The sequence below is a fragment of the Nannospalax galili genome, unplaced genomic scaffold, assembly GCF_000622305.1.
Source record: "Nannospalax galili isolate Female #2095 unplaced genomic scaffold, S.galili_v1.0 scaffold17, whole genome shotgun sequence".
NCBI lineage: Eukaryota > Metazoa > Chordata > Mammalia > Rodentia > Spalacidae > Nannospalax > Nannospalax galili.
This window is the reverse complement of record NW_008342276.1, coordinates 2937973-2957411: the sequence shown is the minus strand read 5'-3', so window position 1 is coordinate 2957411 and position 19439 is coordinate 2937973. Positions and strand designations below refer to the sequence as shown.

Sequence of the window (19439 nt, the reverse complement as noted above, 5' to 3'; positions counted from 1 at the left end):
TGAACAACTCATAAAAAGTTTTTTTGAAATCCCAAAGACCCGGTTCCTACAACCTTCCAGTTAGGAAAAAAAAAAAAAAAAAAAAACAGATCGTTTCAAAACTAGTGAATGAGCCCATGGTGAAGGACAGGTACCAGTTCCCCATTCTGCATCTCAAAATTTCTATATCAGGCTAGGAATTCAGAATGGATATGTGTGCTGCTTTGGCTGCAGAATTCTGTTTTGAATTTATAGGGCTTGTCTTTGCAGTTTTCCCCTTAGGCCGAACAAAGGAAAGGTCAGGGCACTGGTAAGCTGCCAGCTAATGGTTTCTGTGTTCCTCAGTGGACATGTAAACAGTAGCAGGAGGACTGCTTCAGGCAGAGATTTCTGAGTGCTGTGTATATGGGGTTGCTGATCACTTTGTATTTTGTTTTATTTTGAAAGCCTAAGAAAAGATTTTTTTTAAAAATCTGACCCAGTGGACAGATGTGTGGGAGAAGCCCCTGCAGCCACTCACGCAGTGGTTCCATTGCTCGAGCTTGCAGATGGGTTGGCGTGGTGTTTCCCATTCGTAATGCTTAAAGACCTCCTGTGGCTCACAGGCACACAACCTGTATTCAAGACAAGTGGGCAAGCTTGGCTCCTCCATGCAAGCATAGCCTGGACTTCTTTGTTAAGAGCATACTTCTCAGAACATGCTGCCTTGCTGCCTTTTCTCCTTGTCTCCAGCTTTCGTGCCTTCAAATTAAAAGCAAGCGTGCCACGTCTCCCGGCTCTCCAAGTGTAAATTCAGAGGGGTTGTCGTAGCTGTTGCCCTAACTTCCAAAGGAAGGTAGAGAAGGTGCACTTGTCACATCTGTCCTTTTGTGCGCTTTGAGGTTCGCTCCAAACTTGAGACACTGATAGCATGGTGACTGAAGAGCTGTCCCCAGTCACACCCTCTAGAAAGAAACCCACGGTCCATCTTGGGCAAAGTATGTGTCCTTTCTGTTTCTCCCCTAAGAAATAGGGTTGCTATGAAGATGTAACAAGATGATAGACATAAAGGACTTGGAACATTTCCTGATTTCTATTAAGTATTCAAGAAACATTAGTTATTGGGTAGTACATTTCTCACAAAATACTTTTGTTTTTCCAGCCGACCTTCTTAACCCTCCCCCATGGCCCACACCCACAGATCTCACAATGCCTTGCTCTGGAATTGCCCCAAATGTTTCATATGCTACTTTTTTGTGTAAATTTTTTATTTTATTTTTGTGTATTTCATACAGAACATCTTACTCAGCCTTAATTATCTTTATACTCCCATCCCCATTAGCACCCTCCCATAACCCCCCACCCCACTGGAATTCATACACTCTGAAATTTGTATTAATGCCTATCATGTCAAGTTAGTGTCTCCAGACATCCCTCAGTCCAAGTTCATGGCAGCCTATCTAGAGTCCTTCCCTTTAAGAAGATCAGCTTTTCCTGACCCAGCAGTTAATCAGCTGCCAATAATTCAACTAACATTGGGACTTGTTGCTCATTTCCACAGTCCTGTGCTGGGGTTTTGTCTGTTTGACTTTGCATAGGTCTTGTGCATTCTGACACCATTGCTGTAGGTTCATATGAGCAGAGTCCCAGGAGCTTGTAGGAGTCTATTTCCATATGGTCATGCACCTCCTCCCTGGCTCTTACAATCTTCCTGCCCCATCTTCCACAATGGTCCCTGAGCCCTGGGTGGGTGAAGCTTAATATAAGAGTCCTGTCCAAGGACCCACACTCTGCAGACTCTTCTTCTCCACACTTTGGCCATTTATGTTCCTGGCCCTCTGTTGTATGAGGAAACTTCATTGTTAAGAATTGAGAAATTCATTAGTGTCCTCTTTATCCCTTGTTCTATGTTCTGTGAGCCTTAGGTTTAGAGGTTGCATTGTAGATGTGCCACTTAGGCTTGGGCAATTCACAAATAATGCCTGTATGTGACCAGTTGTGGAACTCTGTAATAGTCTCCATCTGTTGAAAAGACACTTCTTTGATAATGGTGACTAGGATACTTGTTTGTAAATGTAATGATCCATATTTTCCATATAGTAAGAAATTACATTTGTCTAGGGATGTGACAACCTCGGGGTTTTCTCTGAGATCTAAGACTTCTGCAGCCATGTGTATTTGGTTATGTTTATAGTACCACACATAAGTTTCCTCCCATTGAGTAGACTTTAAGTACAATTATGTAGCTGTTGATTACCCCCAAGATAAAAGTGCCACTACTGCACCCATGTCATTTGCTGTGCTGGTGGCTGATGTGTCATTCATATGCTACTTTCACAACTTTCCTAACTCTGTGGACTATACATGCTATTTTAAATTAATTAAAATCAACTTATTTTTCATTTTTAATGAAACTGTAAGTAACTTTTATTACTAGTATAGCAACAAAATCTATGTATGTGTATCCTCTATTATCTGCGCTAAAATAGATATAAAGTCAAGTTTGTAAATATTTGCACATCTCCAGTGCTCTGGGCTCTCAGGGGTATTTCCCAAGATGGAATTCCATGTCCTGTTACCTGCCTTTCCCTGCCTTCAGGGTTGTCTCTGCAGTCCCTTTGGGTTTGATGAGCCCTGTCTGTAATACCCTGTTTCTACCATGCCCAGTGGATTCCTATTTTTTGAGGTCTTTCTTAAATGTCACTTCTCCCATGAAGCCTTCATCTCTTCCAGACAGCTGCCTGTTATCCCTCTGGTCTGACACTTTACATTTCTAGCAAAAGCTAATTGTCTAGTTCTTGATCTCTACAGACTAGGAGTTCCTAAATGCAAGCCGTGTATTGTATTGTCTTTCTGTCCTTGCTGTGACTGGTGTGGTACTCAATAATTGTGCTCACATGAATCTTTGCTCCTAGGTGATGGAAATCTTTGAGTTTGGGGGATGACACGGTGGAACAATCTTTATGGTGATAAAGCTGGAGGAATCCTGACAAGACTCTAGAATCACCTCTCCTTATCCCTAATCTGTCTCTCCTATCTTTCTTATCCTCTAGGTAATGAGCAGCCGGTTTCTGCCCTATGACAACATCATCACAGATGCTGTGCTCAGCCTTGATGAGGATACTGTACTTTCAACAACTGAGGTAGGAAAGATGCCTCTGCAGTGGGGAGGGCTTCTCCAAGTAGGTACACAAGTCCCAAGGTACCAGCAGTTCTCTTGTCCTTGCCTTGGTGGAAGTTGAAAACATTTTCCAAAACTTCCTGCAAAATTGATTTTAACGAACCCAATTCCTGTTAGCACCTTGCCACCACCTGGCAGCCTGATGTGGGCACTTTTGCCTTTGTTTTCTCTGCTAATTGGCTCCTCATTTGTGTGGTTGTTCCTCACCTCTTCCCTCCTGCCTTTCCTCTCCTCTTGTTTTTAGGCAGCACGGCTGTGGCAGTATGCAGAACCACATGGAGAGAAGACCCATTAGCGTTATCCTAAAACCGTGTGGTCCAAGGCCAACCATCCCATCCTTCCCTGGTTATCCTGATGGCCTGTGCCCAGTGTGCTTTTCCATTATGGAACACTTCTTGGTTCTCAAGGCCATTTTTCTATCTTGATCTGAACCCCCCCACAGCCACACACACACACACACACACACACACACGCATGCACGCACGCACGCATGCACGCACACATGCAGGCGCGCAAGCAGTTTCAGTTTGAGGCTGAGGTGGAAACCCCTACTATTTGGGACATTCAGGTATTTGTGCCAAAAATAAGACTGCACAAAGTCTGTGTGGAGAAGAGGGAAAATAAATATGGTAGAAAACCAATTTTATAACTTGAATGAGTATTGATCTCTGAAACTTTAAGTCATAGATGAGATCAAAGACAGCTATATAAAAATGTAGTATATCTGAATTTCACTGTTAATGGTAGCTGCTGAAAGGCATGGAGCCTTAGCTAATTAGCCTTCCCCTTTCTTTCTTTCTTTCTTTCTTTCTTTCTTTCTTTCTTTCTTTCTTTCTTTCTTTCTTTTTGTATATAATCCATTTCATTCATTTTGGACATTGGCACTTACCAGCATGCACAATTCCAGTCTGGTTCTAATTGGTGAATTTGATGTTGATGTAGGCTGGCCACCTCTGGGCTTTCCTTGAAATTCCATGGCTGCTTCCAATTTCTACTAGATATAGCTGAACAGATTATTACATTCAGGGGCAACCTAAATAACCCTGGGACAAAATGTTCTGGGCCTCACCTGGTTCAGGTGTTTCTATGTACCAAAGCTCTATAAATACTTATTGAATGAATGGATGGGGGATTGAGTGCTGTGCTGATGGTGGGGTAAACACATACCCATCATGTTGCATGCTCATTGGTAAGAGGAAGGGTTCTTGGGTTAAAGATATGAGGAACTCTCAAAGGGATGACAGTGACATATGAGCTTCCAGCCACCCCAGCCTGCATTTTTCTGAGGCTTCCTGTAAAGGGAAACTGGCACCCCAAGAATACATTCACTCAACAAGTGTTTATTGAGGGATTTCTTTGTTATGGCCTCTATGCCAGGTACTTGGGTTACATAGTCCCTGCTTGTATCTGTCAAAGTCCTGGCAATAAACAGAATTCAAATCAGATGACTCAAATGAAAGAACTTGGAATTACTTAAGGAGGAGTGGGGAGGATTCATTGGCCCCACAAAGAATGGCAAGGCACCTGGTAAGAGTCAAAAGCTGTTTCTACCCCAGGCCTGAAGGAACAGGGAAAGGAAGAGGAATACCCAAGCCTCTGAGAGATGGAGCTAGGCAGGAGAGGCCCTCTTCCAAGAGCTGTGTTCATGAAGAGGTGGTTGTTGCCAGAATTCTGCTGCTGCAGCAAGAACAGAGGTCTTGCCTTCTCTTTCACCCCACCTCCATTTTCTTGCTGATGGCTGCCATTGACCTGACCTAGCCACACCCAAGCCATCAGAAGAGATTTGGTGGTACCGTTCCTAATATGCTAATCATCTTCTTGTTGCTTTGACAAAGCACTGGAACCAAACAGCTTAAAGGAATGAATATTTATTTGGCACAGGGCTCAGAGCTTTGGGTCTATCATGGCAGGAAGGATGTGGCATAACAGAGGTCACATGGCACCCAGGGAGCTGCAAAGGGCAGAGAATACCTGTGCTAGCTGACTTCCTCCTCCCTTGGCTTCCCTCAGGACCCCAGCTTATTGGGTGGTACTTCCTCATTCACAGCAAGGCCCCTTCTGTTAATCTTCTCTGGAAACTCCCTTACAACTACATCGAGAAGTGTGCTTTACTAATCTCCCAGGCATCTCTTGAGTCCAATCAAGTTGACAGTCAAGGTTAACCATCACACTAGGCAAGAAGAATGGGCAGTGCATCTCAAGGGCCAGACATAGGAGAAACAGCCCATCTTCATGGTGGAATTGAATGGTCAAGACGTCCATAGCAAATAACCGGAGACATCATCTGTGACCTGGATTATGATTTGTGTTTCCTCTTCCCCTGGGCACAAGGCAATTAGTCTCACTCTAGGCTTTGTTTTTCCACATCCCATGGTGAAATAACTTTCAGCTGCTGTGATGCATCTTTGTGCTGGTGAATTTCCTTTCAAAGGATAGCAATTCCAACTACTCAGTGCATGCTGGGAGGAACATGTGTCGTATATGAAGTAATTAGAAGTCAACGTGGGTTGAAAATGATATGTAAATTTAGGAGGTTGGCAGTCTGGCTTGCTTCTGCCTGCTGATCTGTGGAGTGGTTCTATCACCTAAAATGGTCTTGGGCAGAATTTTCTATTCTCTCTCTTTTTGTTTTTAGGCGAATAGATGTTGGTTCCATTGGTTCCTCCCATCCCTGCTCAAGGGTTCTGAGCTTCTGAAATGTCTCTCTATAGCATTAAAGATAGATTTTTTTAAAAAATAGCATCCTTTAAAGGATATTAGATATAGTTGGTTTATAGTTATTTACATTTATATGAGTTGCTGCAAATCCTCAAAAGAAAAACAATGCTGATTTTTAAGAGAAAGGGCCTTCTATTGACCTTTGCCTTCTTTGATGTGTTAATGATCCATATGAGAGGAGGTGTTATCACAAGAATCATAATTTTATCTGAATTTACCTTTGAGTTCTTTTGAAATGACTTGAAACAGCTCTGAGATAGTAAGAAGCTCATGTGATGATAATACCCCATTTGTTCCATACTAGCTGCCAGTGCTTGTGTTTCTTTATCAAAGAGTAATGAGAAACCCCAAAGAGTGCAATATCCAGGTAGATATTTGACAACAGGCTGCGTAATGTACCTCCTGTCAGTTGGCACCATTTATGTGGCACACCAGGGATGAGATGTATGTTATCACAACGGAGTTCCAGTTTTCTGGAAAGTGCTCTCCATTCCCCTGCTGTCCTTTAGCTTTCAGATGGTCCATTCCTCACTGAGTTTTCTTCTCTTCTCATGTGCTCTGCCACTCTACCTCCCTCCCAGTCCCTGGAACGTATGGTTTGAGTGAACAAGCCATATTAAAATTTTCTTCTCTTGAGATAGGCATGTTTCCTGAGAAACAGAACCAGTGGGGATTTATAAATCTATGAAGAGTTCGCTCATGGGGTCAGAGAGGCTGCAAAGTCAAAGTTAGCTGTGTGAAAGCTGGGGTCTCAGGAAAGCTGGTATGATTCCACTAGGAGTCTGATGGCCTGAGAGCCAGAGTAGCCAAAGGTTAAGTCCCTGCCCAAAGGCAGTAGAAGAAAATGTCCCCATGTAAGCATAAAGGCAGGGAGAAATAGGGAGTGAGGGGTGGGCAAGATGGCTCAGCAGGTCAAAGATCTTGCTATGCAAGCCTGATAGCCCAAGTTTAATCCCTGGAACCCACCATAAAAGCCCAGATGTGGTGAGGCACTCCTACAGTGAGAGGGGAAACAGACCAGAGAATCACTCGCTCGCAAGCTTGCACACCAGCTAGCCTGGAAACAAGAGATACCCTACCTCACAATCATCAAAGTAGAGAACCACTCCCAAAAGTTGTTCTCTGACCTCACATGTGCAGTTGACATACACACACACAATAATAATAAAAGAGGGGTACAGATAGGGGATGGGGTCTAAATATAACAAAATATGTTGTATGAAATTCTCAAAAATTCAATTTTAAAAACTGTTAGAAAAATTTTTTAATTTTAAACAGTAATGAATGCCTCCTCCTTCTCCCTTTGCTCTGGGTAAATTGAATGACACTGAGCAGGACACGCAAATGTTGGTCTCATTCAGAAGCGTCCTCACTGGCACACACAGAAATTATTTTCCATCTGCCTACCACTTGGTGCAGTCAAGTTGGCACACAAAATTAGCCATTGTTCTTTACCAGAAAAGAAAGCCTTTGACTGAACAGTCATCATATGATCTTTATGTCAGTTCAGAATGTCAGGCATCAAATTGGAGTTCCATGTAAATTTTTGACTCTATGGCTGTTTACAAAGAGAGTGGCTTCCAAAACTGAAGAATCTGGAGGGTTTTTAAAAAATATCCTGGGGCCAGCAAAAGAGCTTAGTGGGTAGAGGTGTTTTCTACCAAACTTCACAACCTGAGTTCAATCCCAGCACCCACATGATAGAAGGAGAGAATTGACTCTGCAAGTTGTCCTCTGACCTCCACATGTGAATGCTAGGACATGCATGTGCTCTCCCACCACCAACTAAGTATAGTAACAAAATTTAATCTCCTGGGTCAGTGTTTTCAAAAAGAGTTTATGCAACATATTCATTTTAATACTTGTGTTTTCACTTTAATGACTCTTTTGAAATACCATAACTAGTAAATCAAAGTTATTACACACAAAGGCAGCCTTGCACCTCTCAAGTTGTCCATCCCCACTTTTGATAACCACCACTGTCTTCTGTCATTGGATTTGCTGACACTGGAGCATTTCATATACATGTAAACGTATATAGGGCCTTTTAAGAACTGGTTTCTCTTGCTTGGTATAATGTTTCTGAGTTTCAGTCATGTTGTAGTATCAGTATTGCCCAGACCTCATTCTGGGCTCCCCTAAGCTCCCCATTCCTTTTGATCTCCATGAACAAAATTTAGATGAGACACAGGGCATAGTATAAGGAGAAGTACTCCTTATTGTACAATAACAGGAGGCAGTCTCAAGGCTGAGAAAAGGAAAGGACCAAGGCACAATTGGAGAGGAAAATGTTCTCATAGGGTGAGGATGGACAATGACCAGAAAGTTATTGTGAAATAAAATGTTTCCACAGGGTGGGAGTAGACAGTGGCCAGAGACCGTTGTGGAGGAAAACACTCTCACAAGGTGAGGGTGACAGTGGATAGAGGGACCATTGTACTGACCTATAAGTTTAGGTAGCCTTTATTCTACTTAAAGTCTGGAACAACTTCCTGGGGGCTGTTTTTCTGTCTGGGTGATTGACAGATCAATTTGGATTCATTCTTAAGTGAGAGACCATGGTATGTCTTCGTTCTTTTCCAGAAAAGAATTGTTGTCTGAATAGACAACAATCTTTTTTTTAAATTTTTATTTTATGTTTATGAGTGTATTGCCTGCATGTGTATAAGTACACTCATGTCATGCAATGCCCATGGAGGTCAGAAGAAGATGTCGGATCCCCTAGAACTGGAGTTAAGGATGGTTGTTAGCTGCCTTGTGGGTGCTGGGAATCGAACCTGGGTCCTCTGCAAGAACAGCCAGTGTTCTTAACTGTCGAGCCGTCTCTCCAACCCCCAAGACATCCATCTTCTGTTCTTTTGGGGGCAATTCAGAAGATCTATGGCCCAGTTCCACCTATGACCAAAGACAGGACTCAGATCATGTTCTTTTGACCAGCAATCCAAGTCCGTAAGCTTCAGTTCCTGACTACCAGCTGCTTGGTTGTAAAGGAGGGGTCCATCCTCAGTGGCCTTTAAACCTGCTGATATCTGACTAGGGATTTTGGGACCCAACATGAATATTCTTCTAAACAGCTGGATAGTCCTGTCTTGTATGGTTTCATATGGTCACATTCATCGGCCACAGAAATTGTTTTCACCCTTTGATGATTTGGAATACTTGGTTGGTCTTTTGACCATCGTTGATGGCAAGTCCTGAACTTAAAAGCAGCATTCAGTCCCTCTGCCACTATCACAGTACTGAGAATCAAAATATTTGTAGAAAATGAAATTTCCTTGTACTACACCAAGAAGAGATACAGCTGGGTGGCAGGGTGAATTGTAACATGTATTTCAGATAAATTGCTTTCAACACTAAAGCAACAAAATCTAAGAAAGAATGAAAAAAGATTGCCTGGGTTCAAATCTTGACTCTCTTGCTTATTGGTGTGGACAAATTACTTGATCCTCCATGTAGTAGTTTTTAGTTTTCTCTTTTATAAACCAAAGAATATCAGAGTTCCTACCTCACAGGATTATTGAAGGATGAACTGAGTTAGTTAAACTGAGTACATACCTGTAAGCACGCGTCTCACATTATAAGCAATAAGTGATTGCAAACATTATATGATCATTTGTTGTTACTATGTTTTAGTTTCCATTTTTATTTATGATTCAGCAAATGATCAGAAGCGAGCCGACAGCATTGAAAGCAGACCACTTGCTAGTAGTGTGTACTAGCTTACAATGGGTGCAGAAGTACCTGCTTTGGGTTCTTATAAGCACTAGAAAGTCACTTACCTGCCTTTTCTTTAAAATAATCCTGTGGCTTCACGTGGCTGTGTCCCCATCCAATCTTCATGATTTCACTATGGCTGCTTTTCTAGATTTACTTAGCATTCTGTGTCTTCAAACCTGACATGCCTGGAGTATTTTCTTTGTGATGTCTTCTGTGTTCCTGTTAAAATTTGTGCTCTTAAAAAATCTTTTCTCTTGCTTTAAGAGGATGCTTTAATTTTAGTCACTTGGGCTTTGATATATGCTAGTTACAATGCATGCCGTATTTCACTCCCTGCCTGTACACAGGAAATCTGCTCTCGTTTCTAAAACAGATGCTTTTGTGCTTCCTGTGAATCAGTAGTCACGTGTACCTTTGTGGGTTGGGGAGAGAGAAGCAACTGCTTTTTTCACTTGTTTTTAGCTTGAACAGACTGGGCTTTCTAAAAGGCAAGACAGTAATCTCTCTCTCTCTCTCTCTCTCTCTCTCTCTCTCTCTCCCTTTCTCTCTTCCCCCTTTTTTTTTTCAAAAGGCAAGACAGTAATCTCTCTCTCTCTCTCTCTCTCTCTCTCTCTCTCTCTCTCTCTCTCTCTCACTAATCTTAAGTTTCTTTCATAGAAAACATTTAAAATGTGCATAATTACAGGGCAAAATGTCAAGCAGTCAGTTTAATTTGCTGGTGAATATGGGGAATTAATGTTTTGCAACAGTCCCGGGATTCCACATTATGAATTAGCAGGGGGAGGTAATGTTTTGTTGACATTTGTTCATACTGTTGATTGCTTGTTTGCCTTATACTCTGCCTTGCAGGTGGATTTTGCCTTCACTGTGTGGCAGAGCTTCCCTGAGAGGATCGTAGGGTACCCTGCACGCAGCCATTTTTGGGATAACTCTAAGGAGCGATGGGGATACACATCTAAATGGACGAACGACTACTCTATGGTGTTGACAGGAGCTGCTATTTACCACAAGTGAGGAGCTTAGGCATCTTGTTAAAAAGTATCATATTCATGTCTAACAACTGCATAAACAGGAACTTGGGCGAAATCTATTTAACAGTATTACTGAAAATTAGTCTATCCCCGCTTAATTTTTGTTGAAGCAGCGTACATGTACTTTTAAAGCCAATGAAACTTGGTTTATTGCATTTCTAGAAATAAGGTAGAGTAGCATTTTCAGTTAAGCTGAAGGATAAATATACACTCGGAGGTAGGCTGGGTACCTGAATATTAAGAGTAAATAATTAGGCATCTCCAGTTTTGACCTGAAGTATGGAAGAATAAAGTTCTATAGCAGATAATGGTGTTTTGTTTTTTAAAGTTTATACTGAACGTGTTAAGACATCTAAAAGAATATCTTGAAAAAAGTCATGGGACTGGAGAGATGATTTAGCAGTTAAGAGCACTCCTCTTTCAGAGGACCTGGGTTCAGTTCCTAGCACCCACATGGCATCTAACAACCATCTGTCACTCCGGTTCCAGGGAACCCAATGCCCTCTTCTGGCCTCTGTGGACATTGCACACATGGCTGCATTTACATACATGCAAAGAAAGCACTAATATACATAGAATAAATTGTTTTTTCAAAGTCATGGATGGAAGTATATTTTGAGCTGTCATTTTCATGTATTTGGTCTTTAAAGCCATCAGATTGGAATAAAATTGCCAGACTAGTGGTAATTAGGATAGTTACCATTCCCCACATTCTCAGTGGATCATAAATGAAAATCCCCCTTGTTTTATCTTAGTATGGCAAAGACTAATCTTCCTTAGTCTTTTTAAATGAGAATTGAGTGTCACAGCATCAGGGATAAGGTTTGACATGCCCAAGTATAAGCATTTGGGCTGAGTAAATCTTGATCTCAAGGTTTTTCCTCTTAGAAGCTCAGTTTCCCATCTCCTGCCATCACCACATGAATGAATCTGACTCATTCAAATGATTTGTCTCTTTTATAACTTGATTAGTATTAGTTACTTTTCTCATTGCTGTGACAAAACGTCTGGCAAATACGATTTCGTGAAGGAAGAGTTTAGTACAGCTTGAGAATACAGTCCATCGTGGTAGGGATGTCATGGCAGCAGAACGGTCACCTGCATCTGTAGTCAGGAAGCAGAGGGAGAGGAATGCTGGTGCTCAGCGCACTTTCTTCTTTTCATTCAGTCTGGAGCCCCAGCCCATAGGATGGTGCTGTCCACATTCAGGGAGGGTCTTAGCTGTTGCATTAAACCTTTCTGGACACACTTTCATAGACACACACACTTAGAGGTCTGTTTCCATGGTGATTCTATGTCACATCAAATTGACAAAGAAGGTTAACTATCACTCCACCTTAGCAGTCAGTTTCTCTAACTGACCAGCCTGATATTAAATTTAGGTGAGTAAACAATATCTGCATCTGTGTAGATGCCTGTGCTTTAATTCCTCATTGTAAAATAGAGAAATAATACAGTATTGTTTCCTTTATAGATTCCTTGTGGGAATTCAATGAGGCATTTATTGTTAAAGACAGCAGCAAGTACCATGTTATCATCATTAATGCTTTCTAGTGACATGCTTAGGGATTCAGAGAACAGCTATGTCTTTAAAAATCTACCTATCATTATGTAATGCTGTCCCCCCCCCCTTGAAACTTACCTTTGTTTTTTACAGATATTATCACTACCTGTATACCCATTACCTGCCGGCCAGCCTGAAGAACATGGTAGACCAACTGGCCAATTGTGAGGACATTCTCATGAACTTCCTGGTATCTGCTGTGACGAAATTGCCTCCAATCAAAGTGACCCAGAAGAAGCAGTATAAGGAGACAATGATGGGCCAGGTAAGAACAAAGAGTTCTCTTCTCAAGGCTACACCAATGTGTTCCTCCATCTCATCCAGAAGTGTGATGAGAAGATACAGAAATAAACCATATCTCTCAGATAATCCCTAAAGTAACATGCAGCAGTCAGCTGCAAAGAGAAAATGACAGCTCAATCTCATGTCATCAGAATTTGGGCCACTATAACAAACACACAGTGGATTGGGGACTTAAATAGTAATATACATTTCTTTTTTTATTTATTTTTATTTTTTAAAGTTTTTTATGTGCGTGAGTGTTGTTATGCCTGCATGTAGGTAAGTGCACCCGTGTTGTGCAATGCCTGAGGAGGACAGAAGAGGCTGTTGGATTCCCTGGAACTGGAGTTATGGACAGATGTTAGGTGCCATGTAGGTGTTGGGAATCAAACCCGGGTCTTCTACAAGAACAGTCAGTGTTCTTAACCACTGAGCCATTTCTCCAGCCCCAGCAACATACGTTTCTTAAAACTTATAGAAATTGGGAATTCCAAAATTAAGGTGCCAGCAGTTGTAATTTTCAAAAAGCAACCACTTCTTGACTTGTAGATGGTCATCTGCTTGCTGTGTCCCTACATGGTGGGGAGCTCTGGAGAGCTCCTCTAGATCCCTTTTTTGAGGCTCTGGCCCTATTCTTGAGGATTCTAACTATAAGGAACTAATCACCTCTTAGATGACCACTTATAGTGCCATCGTATTCAGGATTGACATCAGCATATAAATCTCAGGCGTTAAAACCATTCAATCTGTAGCATACTCTAAGGCCTTCAAAGAACTTATGCCAGTTTATCATATATGACTTATAGGTAGCAAACAGTGCTCTCTAAACACAGTCTTTTGGCAATTGCTCTTGAGTGGGTCGCATATCACAGTGAGATGGCAGAAGTTACACAATTCAGTTTTTAGTTCTAGAACCAGCATTTATAAGCTATGGGCAAATGAGCTATCTTCTGAAATTCACTTGGCTCATCTTTAAAAGTAAAATAGTAAAACCTTTTTCATAGGGTTGAGATAATTTGTAAAACTGAAACAAAGTCTTCTTGGGTCATAAAATTTTTGTACTAAAGATACTTTCAGAGAAATATCATCCAACGTTCTCTGTTTAGAAGTGGGAAAATTTGGGTCTAGAAAATTTAACTTATTTCTACAAGTACCCCAGTCAGAGACAGAGGTGGGCGTTGTTTGTTCCACCGCTATTTTCTACACCTCAGTTCCTGGTGCCAGGCTGTCTAAATGTGCCGAAGTTTATCTACTTTTATTCTTCTTGGGCAGAATCAATACTATATGTAAGAAATGAGGGCTGGGGTGTAGCTTGGTTGGTGGTATGCCTGCCTAGCATGCAAGAAGGCCTGAATATGATCCCCAGCACCATATAAACTGGATATGGTGGCACATGCTTGTAATTCAAGTACTTGGGAGGTAAAGGCAAGAAGATCAGAAGTTCAGGGTCATCCTCATCTACATAGTGAATTTGAGGCTAGCTTGGGCTACAGTGTCAGACCCTGTCAAATAAACAAACAAACAAATAGAGGTCGTGATGGAATGGCTCAGCAGGTAAAGGCACTGCCCATCAAACTTGATGACCTGAGTTCAGTCCCCAGGGTCCACATGGTGAAAGAACAACACTCCTCAAAGTTGTCCTCTGACCTCCACATGTACACTGTGGCACGTAAACACACACACACACACACACACACACACACACACAAATAAATAAATAAGTGTAATTCTAAGAAAACCTTAAATAAGGCGTGGTGATACGTGTCTTTAATCCCAGCACTTGGGAGGCAGAGGCAAGCGAATTTCTGTGAGTTCGAGGCTAGCCGGGGCTACACGGAAACCCTGTCTCAAAATGACCAAAAAAAAGAGAAAGAAAAGAAAACCTAAATGAACATTAAAAAAAAAATACTTTTATTGATTCTTTAAAAATTTTATACAGTGTATTTTGATCATATTCAGACCCCCTTCCCTCAATCTACCCTCATCTCTCAGACCCACTCCCACCCCCTCTACTATTTTCACATGAGCATTCTTAACGTGACTGTAACTGGGCCTAGTGGCTACTGCTTGTAATCAGCACTCAGGAGGCTGAGACAGGATGGTTGCTATAGGTTTTAGATCAATCCCAGATATAGAGTACACAATGCCTGAGCTACTCTATCTCAGCAACAACAGAAAGAGCAACAACAACAAAAACAAAAGAGACCATGATTATATCAGTGCAGTTTCTAAAGGGTGTTATAAATCATGCATAAATTTAGATTTTGCAAGGAAAAATTTAGCAAGCTTTTGTAGAAACTGAATACTGAGTCATACAGGTCATCAGACACTATTTTAAGTACTCATTACAGAAAGAGTGCTCTTCTTCCTGAGCAGAGAGTAGCACAAAAGTTCTGTTTTCCTCCAATTATTGAAATAACAGGCAAAAGTATTTTCAAGCATTTCCCAATGATTAAAACCAAAAAGCTGTTAAAATTCAAGTAGTATGAATTGCTGACTGTGTGTCCAGACATTTCCTATGTATTATCTTACCCACAGTATTCTTCTAATGTTCTTTGCTAAGAGATTATCAGACTTCTCTGAGTTTTTATATCATCCAAGGTGGGACACTAACATATTTCTTAGGTGTTTGTTTTGTGGCCTTTTCATAGATTTCCCTAGTACCACCAAATGAACATTTCTCACATACTTTAGGGACACTGAACATTAGGTTTTATCTAGATGTACCCAGGCAGTGTATTTGCCCCTTCCCATCATACACATTAGTTTATTAAATGGTTGTGTGACCAAATAGATATCATATCTAAGCTTATCCATTTATTAGATCAGAAATTTTTTAAAAAAAATATTTGTTGGTTGGGTCAGAATCAAGGTTAAATTATAGAGGCAAAAATGATACTTGAGTGATCAACTGGAATTTCAATAATTATTATTATAAAACTCTCTTACTTACCTAGATAACTGTATTTTCTGAGTGAACAATAACACTTTTTGGAGACAGTTACTCTGTAGAAATATAATGTAGAAAAAAATAATGCTAAATTATTATTAATAAGAATGAGCTGAAGTTCTGGGCCATATTTCCATCACATATATGGACACTTTTGCCTGGGTTTAAGATCTGGTGTTTTGGAATGAGTGGGCCCATCAGAAATGCTCAAAAGCTCAATTTAGGAACAAAGCAGCATACCTCTAGGACTGTCTCCTCTGGTAAGAACTCACCAGTCAACTTAATTCCTTACCTATCTCCAACATGCCAAGGTGAGGTCTCCCAGTGCAAGACTTAGAGAATACATCCTATCTTCTTCCCCTTTGTAGCCCTTCAGCAAATAATTATAACATCCTTGAACCTGCTGTGACTTGGGGAGATACTCACCTGGTTGTTGTGAAGCTCAGCTGTGCTTCATGAAAACACTTCACAAGTAGTGTTTTGTTATCCACTGCTTAGAGCTAACTTGACATTTGTATTTATTGTGGATGTTATTTTCAAGCATGTTGATACTTGTGATTTGAAAGTGACTCTGAGTGACTCTCACACTAAAATGTACCTTTCATGAAAAGTATGTTTTTAACAGTGTTTTAGGGTACAACTGAATGCCCCGCACACAGACACACACACACACACACACACACACACACACATACACACACACACACACACACACACACAGAGCAGTTGTCTGATTTTTCAGAAGAGGTTTATGGGTGTATTTTTTTAACTCCATAATTGGATGACTCTTCTCTGTTTGTTGTTGTTGTTCACAACGCATATTTTTAAAAAGTAGCATGTTTAGTTGTTTTATTTAAATTTTAGCACTCAAGTCATTTAAAGCTTTCTTTTAAGGCAATACCAATCATTTATGTGTTCTAGCCTGAGGGGCAACATAGCTAAAAAGACTGTAGCCATCTCCTTTACTTACCTAGATAACTGTAATTTCTGTTCTGAGTGAACAAGAGCACTTTTTGGAGTCAATTCCTCTGTAGAAAATAATCTTTAGGAATTTTAGTGACATTGAAGAGGCAACAGTAGAGGATTAAGAGCAGAATTCTAAGATTCCAGTGTAAAATCAATTTTACAGATATATACTCTGCGTGTCACTGAATCTGAGTCTGTCTTGTACCTCGTGGAGTTGAACTATCAATACATAAGTTCAAATAGAAGGGAAAAGATATTTTTTAATGTGCTGTGTAATGCTAGCCATGAGTGAAATGTGAGAGTTTTATTTTGTTCTTCAGCTTTGCATGTTCTTTTAAAATGTTTTATTATTATTATTATTTTTTAATGTGTATAAAGTTTATTGCCTGCTTATAGGTACGTGCACTTATGTCATGCAATGCCCATGGAGGTCAGAAGAGGGCATCAGATCCCCTGGAACTGGAGCTTTGGGCAGTTGTTAGCTGCTACATGGGTGCTGGAAATTGAACCCAGGTCCTCTGTAAGAGCAGCCAGTGTTCTTAACTGCTGAGCCATCTCTCCAACTCCACATACATATACTTTTTTTAAAAAATTGATTAAAATCTATTGTATGAAATGCACAGAAAGTAAAAATATTTTTTTAAGAAAATAAAAGAAAATGCATGATTTTTTTAACAAGCCATTCAGTGGAAACTTTATAAAGATAGAAAACTGGCAGATGGGTGGCGTAAAGGGGTGAACAATAGAAAGCAGGACTTGGGACAATTTGTGTCTCCAATCAACCATGTTAACAAGAAGAATTTCGAGAGCTGGAGAGATGGTTCAATGGTTAAGAGTACTTGCTTCTCTTGCAGAGGAACAGAGTTCAGTTTCTGACACCCACATCAAGTGGCTTACAGCCTTATGTAACTCCAGCTCCCAGGGATCTGGTGCCCTCTTTTGGCCTCTATGGGTATCCACATACTTGTACACATATACACATACAAACCACACACACACACACACACACACACACACACACAACACACACACACACAAATAAAAAATCTTAAAAAAAAAAACAAAACGAAATTTCATTTAGGAAGGATTTAGAAAACTATCTTCGAAATGAGGAATACCCGTGAGTCAGAGCATTTGGTCCCAAATACAAAAAGGAGCATCTCGTTTAGTGAGATTCAGTTGATAAGGTCCATCATTCACTCACAAGAGCATTAATCAGCTCAGAAAACCAAAAAGTATGTTGTACTCGGGAACACCTTCGGGCAAAGATAAGTCAGCATAGGTGAATGTTGCTTGGTCACCAGCCCCATGACTAGCTGGCATCCAGGCCCCACATTCTGCTGCTTGCCCTTTACCAGTTGGTTCATGGTGCTTCCATTCCACCTTGCCCTTCTCTCACAGTCCTTCTGTTTCTCTCCTTCCCAGACTTCTCGGGCTTCCCGTTGGGCTGACCCTGACCACTTTGCCCAGCGACAGAGCTGCATGAATACATTTGCCAGCTGGTTTGGCTACATGCCGCTGATCCACTCTCAGATGAGGCTCGACCCCGTCCTCTTTAAAGACCAGGTCTCAATTCTGAGGAAGAAATACCGAGACATTGAACGACTTTGAGGAATCCCACTGAGTGGGGAAGGGGAAGCAAGAAGAGACTGGGGTCCAGCTGCTCTCTCTTCCCAGTGCAGATCTGTTCATCGACGGAGCCAGATTGTGCCAAGTATCCAAAAAAAACTTAGACAAACACAACGATAAAAATGAAAGGCCAATGAGAAGGCAACTCGACTCCTGGCTCCTGGGACTGCACCAGACTGCTCCATTCACCTCACTGGCTTCTGTGTCCCAAGACTAGGTTGTGTACAGTTTAATTATGGAACATTAAATAATTATTTTTGAAATGATTGCTATGCAGGTTTAAACTTTTTTAATGATCAAAACTATTAAAAACCAGAGTTCTTTCTTTAATCAAAATTGTGTTGGTTGTGAATATTTCAAAGCTGCTGCTCCTCTCCCCACAGACATCATTGCCAGGGTCACCCTCCTCTCCCCACAGGCATCATTGCCAGGGTCACCATCCTCCCCCCACAGGCATCATTGCCAGGGTCACCCTCCTCTCCCCACAGGCATCATTGCCAGGGTCACCCTCCTCGCCCCACAAGCATCATTGCCGTGTGTCATCCAGGGTTTCTTGTAGTTACAAAATCTCAGACTTTACAAGAAACACAGTCATTTGACAGAGTATCAAGAAATAACTGGGCATACATTTAGACACGTTCATCATCCAACTTTACTAGTGCAAATTGTTTTCCAATTTAGGTTTTCAAATCCACTTGATTTCTAAAATGTCACTGCATGAGAGAAATTATTATGACGTCCAGGTAGGCAGCTCTAACTAAAAACTTTATGTTTGAGATAGATATATAAGTATGATACTCTTTTTACAAGGGGAAGGGTGGGGGGAGGTAGTACCAAGTACACTAGTATATTTAAGAAATGTTGCACAAGGAATCATTGAAACAACCTGCCAGCATGTTAGTGAGATGGAAATGGTGACCCCACAGCCAAAGCCCAATGCTATCTAAAGGTGTGGGCTAGCTGGCATCTCCATTCAACCAATAGGAGATCTCTGATGAGAGCTGGGGAAAGCCATTGGTTATAAGGGGGAAAAAATGGGTGTATTGGGGAAACCACATATACATAAGACAAGCTCTTTAATGTTTGTCAAAAATTCAATGTTCAAAACTTCTCTGTCGAAAAAGACATACTTAAGTGTAAATTCTCACCATTTAACAAGAGGATTGCCAAAAACTAAGTAACCAAGGGTGTGCCTTGCCATGGAACCCTAATTCCGTTTTTGGTCAAGTATTATTTTAAGCCAAAATCTTGCAAAAGAAGTAATAACCAAGGGTGTGCCTTGCCATGGAACCCTAATTCCGTTTTTGGTCAAGTATTATTTTAAGCCAAAATCTGGCAAAAGAAGTAATCAAAAAAAAAAAAAAGTGAAGACTTTTGTTTCAGTTTGGTTTCTAAACATATAGAGAAATTTAGTTGTGCTTCTTGTTAAAAGAACATTTCTAT

General features: G+C 41.0%; 1 protein-coding gene across 1 annotated transcript in view; it reads left to right on the top strand.

The window, feature by feature from the left end:
* Ext1 (exostosin glycosyltransferase 1) overlaps window positions 1-18332 on the top strand; it is a 299125-nt gene extending 280793 nt beyond the window's left edge. Inside the window, exons 8-11 of the mRNA XM_008837966.2 lie at window positions 3012-3101; window positions 10424-10584; window positions 12263-12434; window positions 17793-18332. Coding sequence (XP_008836188.1) covers window positions 3012-3101; window positions 10424-10584; window positions 12263-12434; window positions 17793-17978 — 609 coding nt within the window. The 3' untranslated portion in view covers window positions 17979-18332. The remainder of the gene's footprint in view (window positions 1-3011; window positions 3102-10423; window positions 10585-12262; window positions 12435-17792) is intronic.
* The last annotated feature ends 1107 nt before the right edge of the window (window positions 18333-19439 follow it).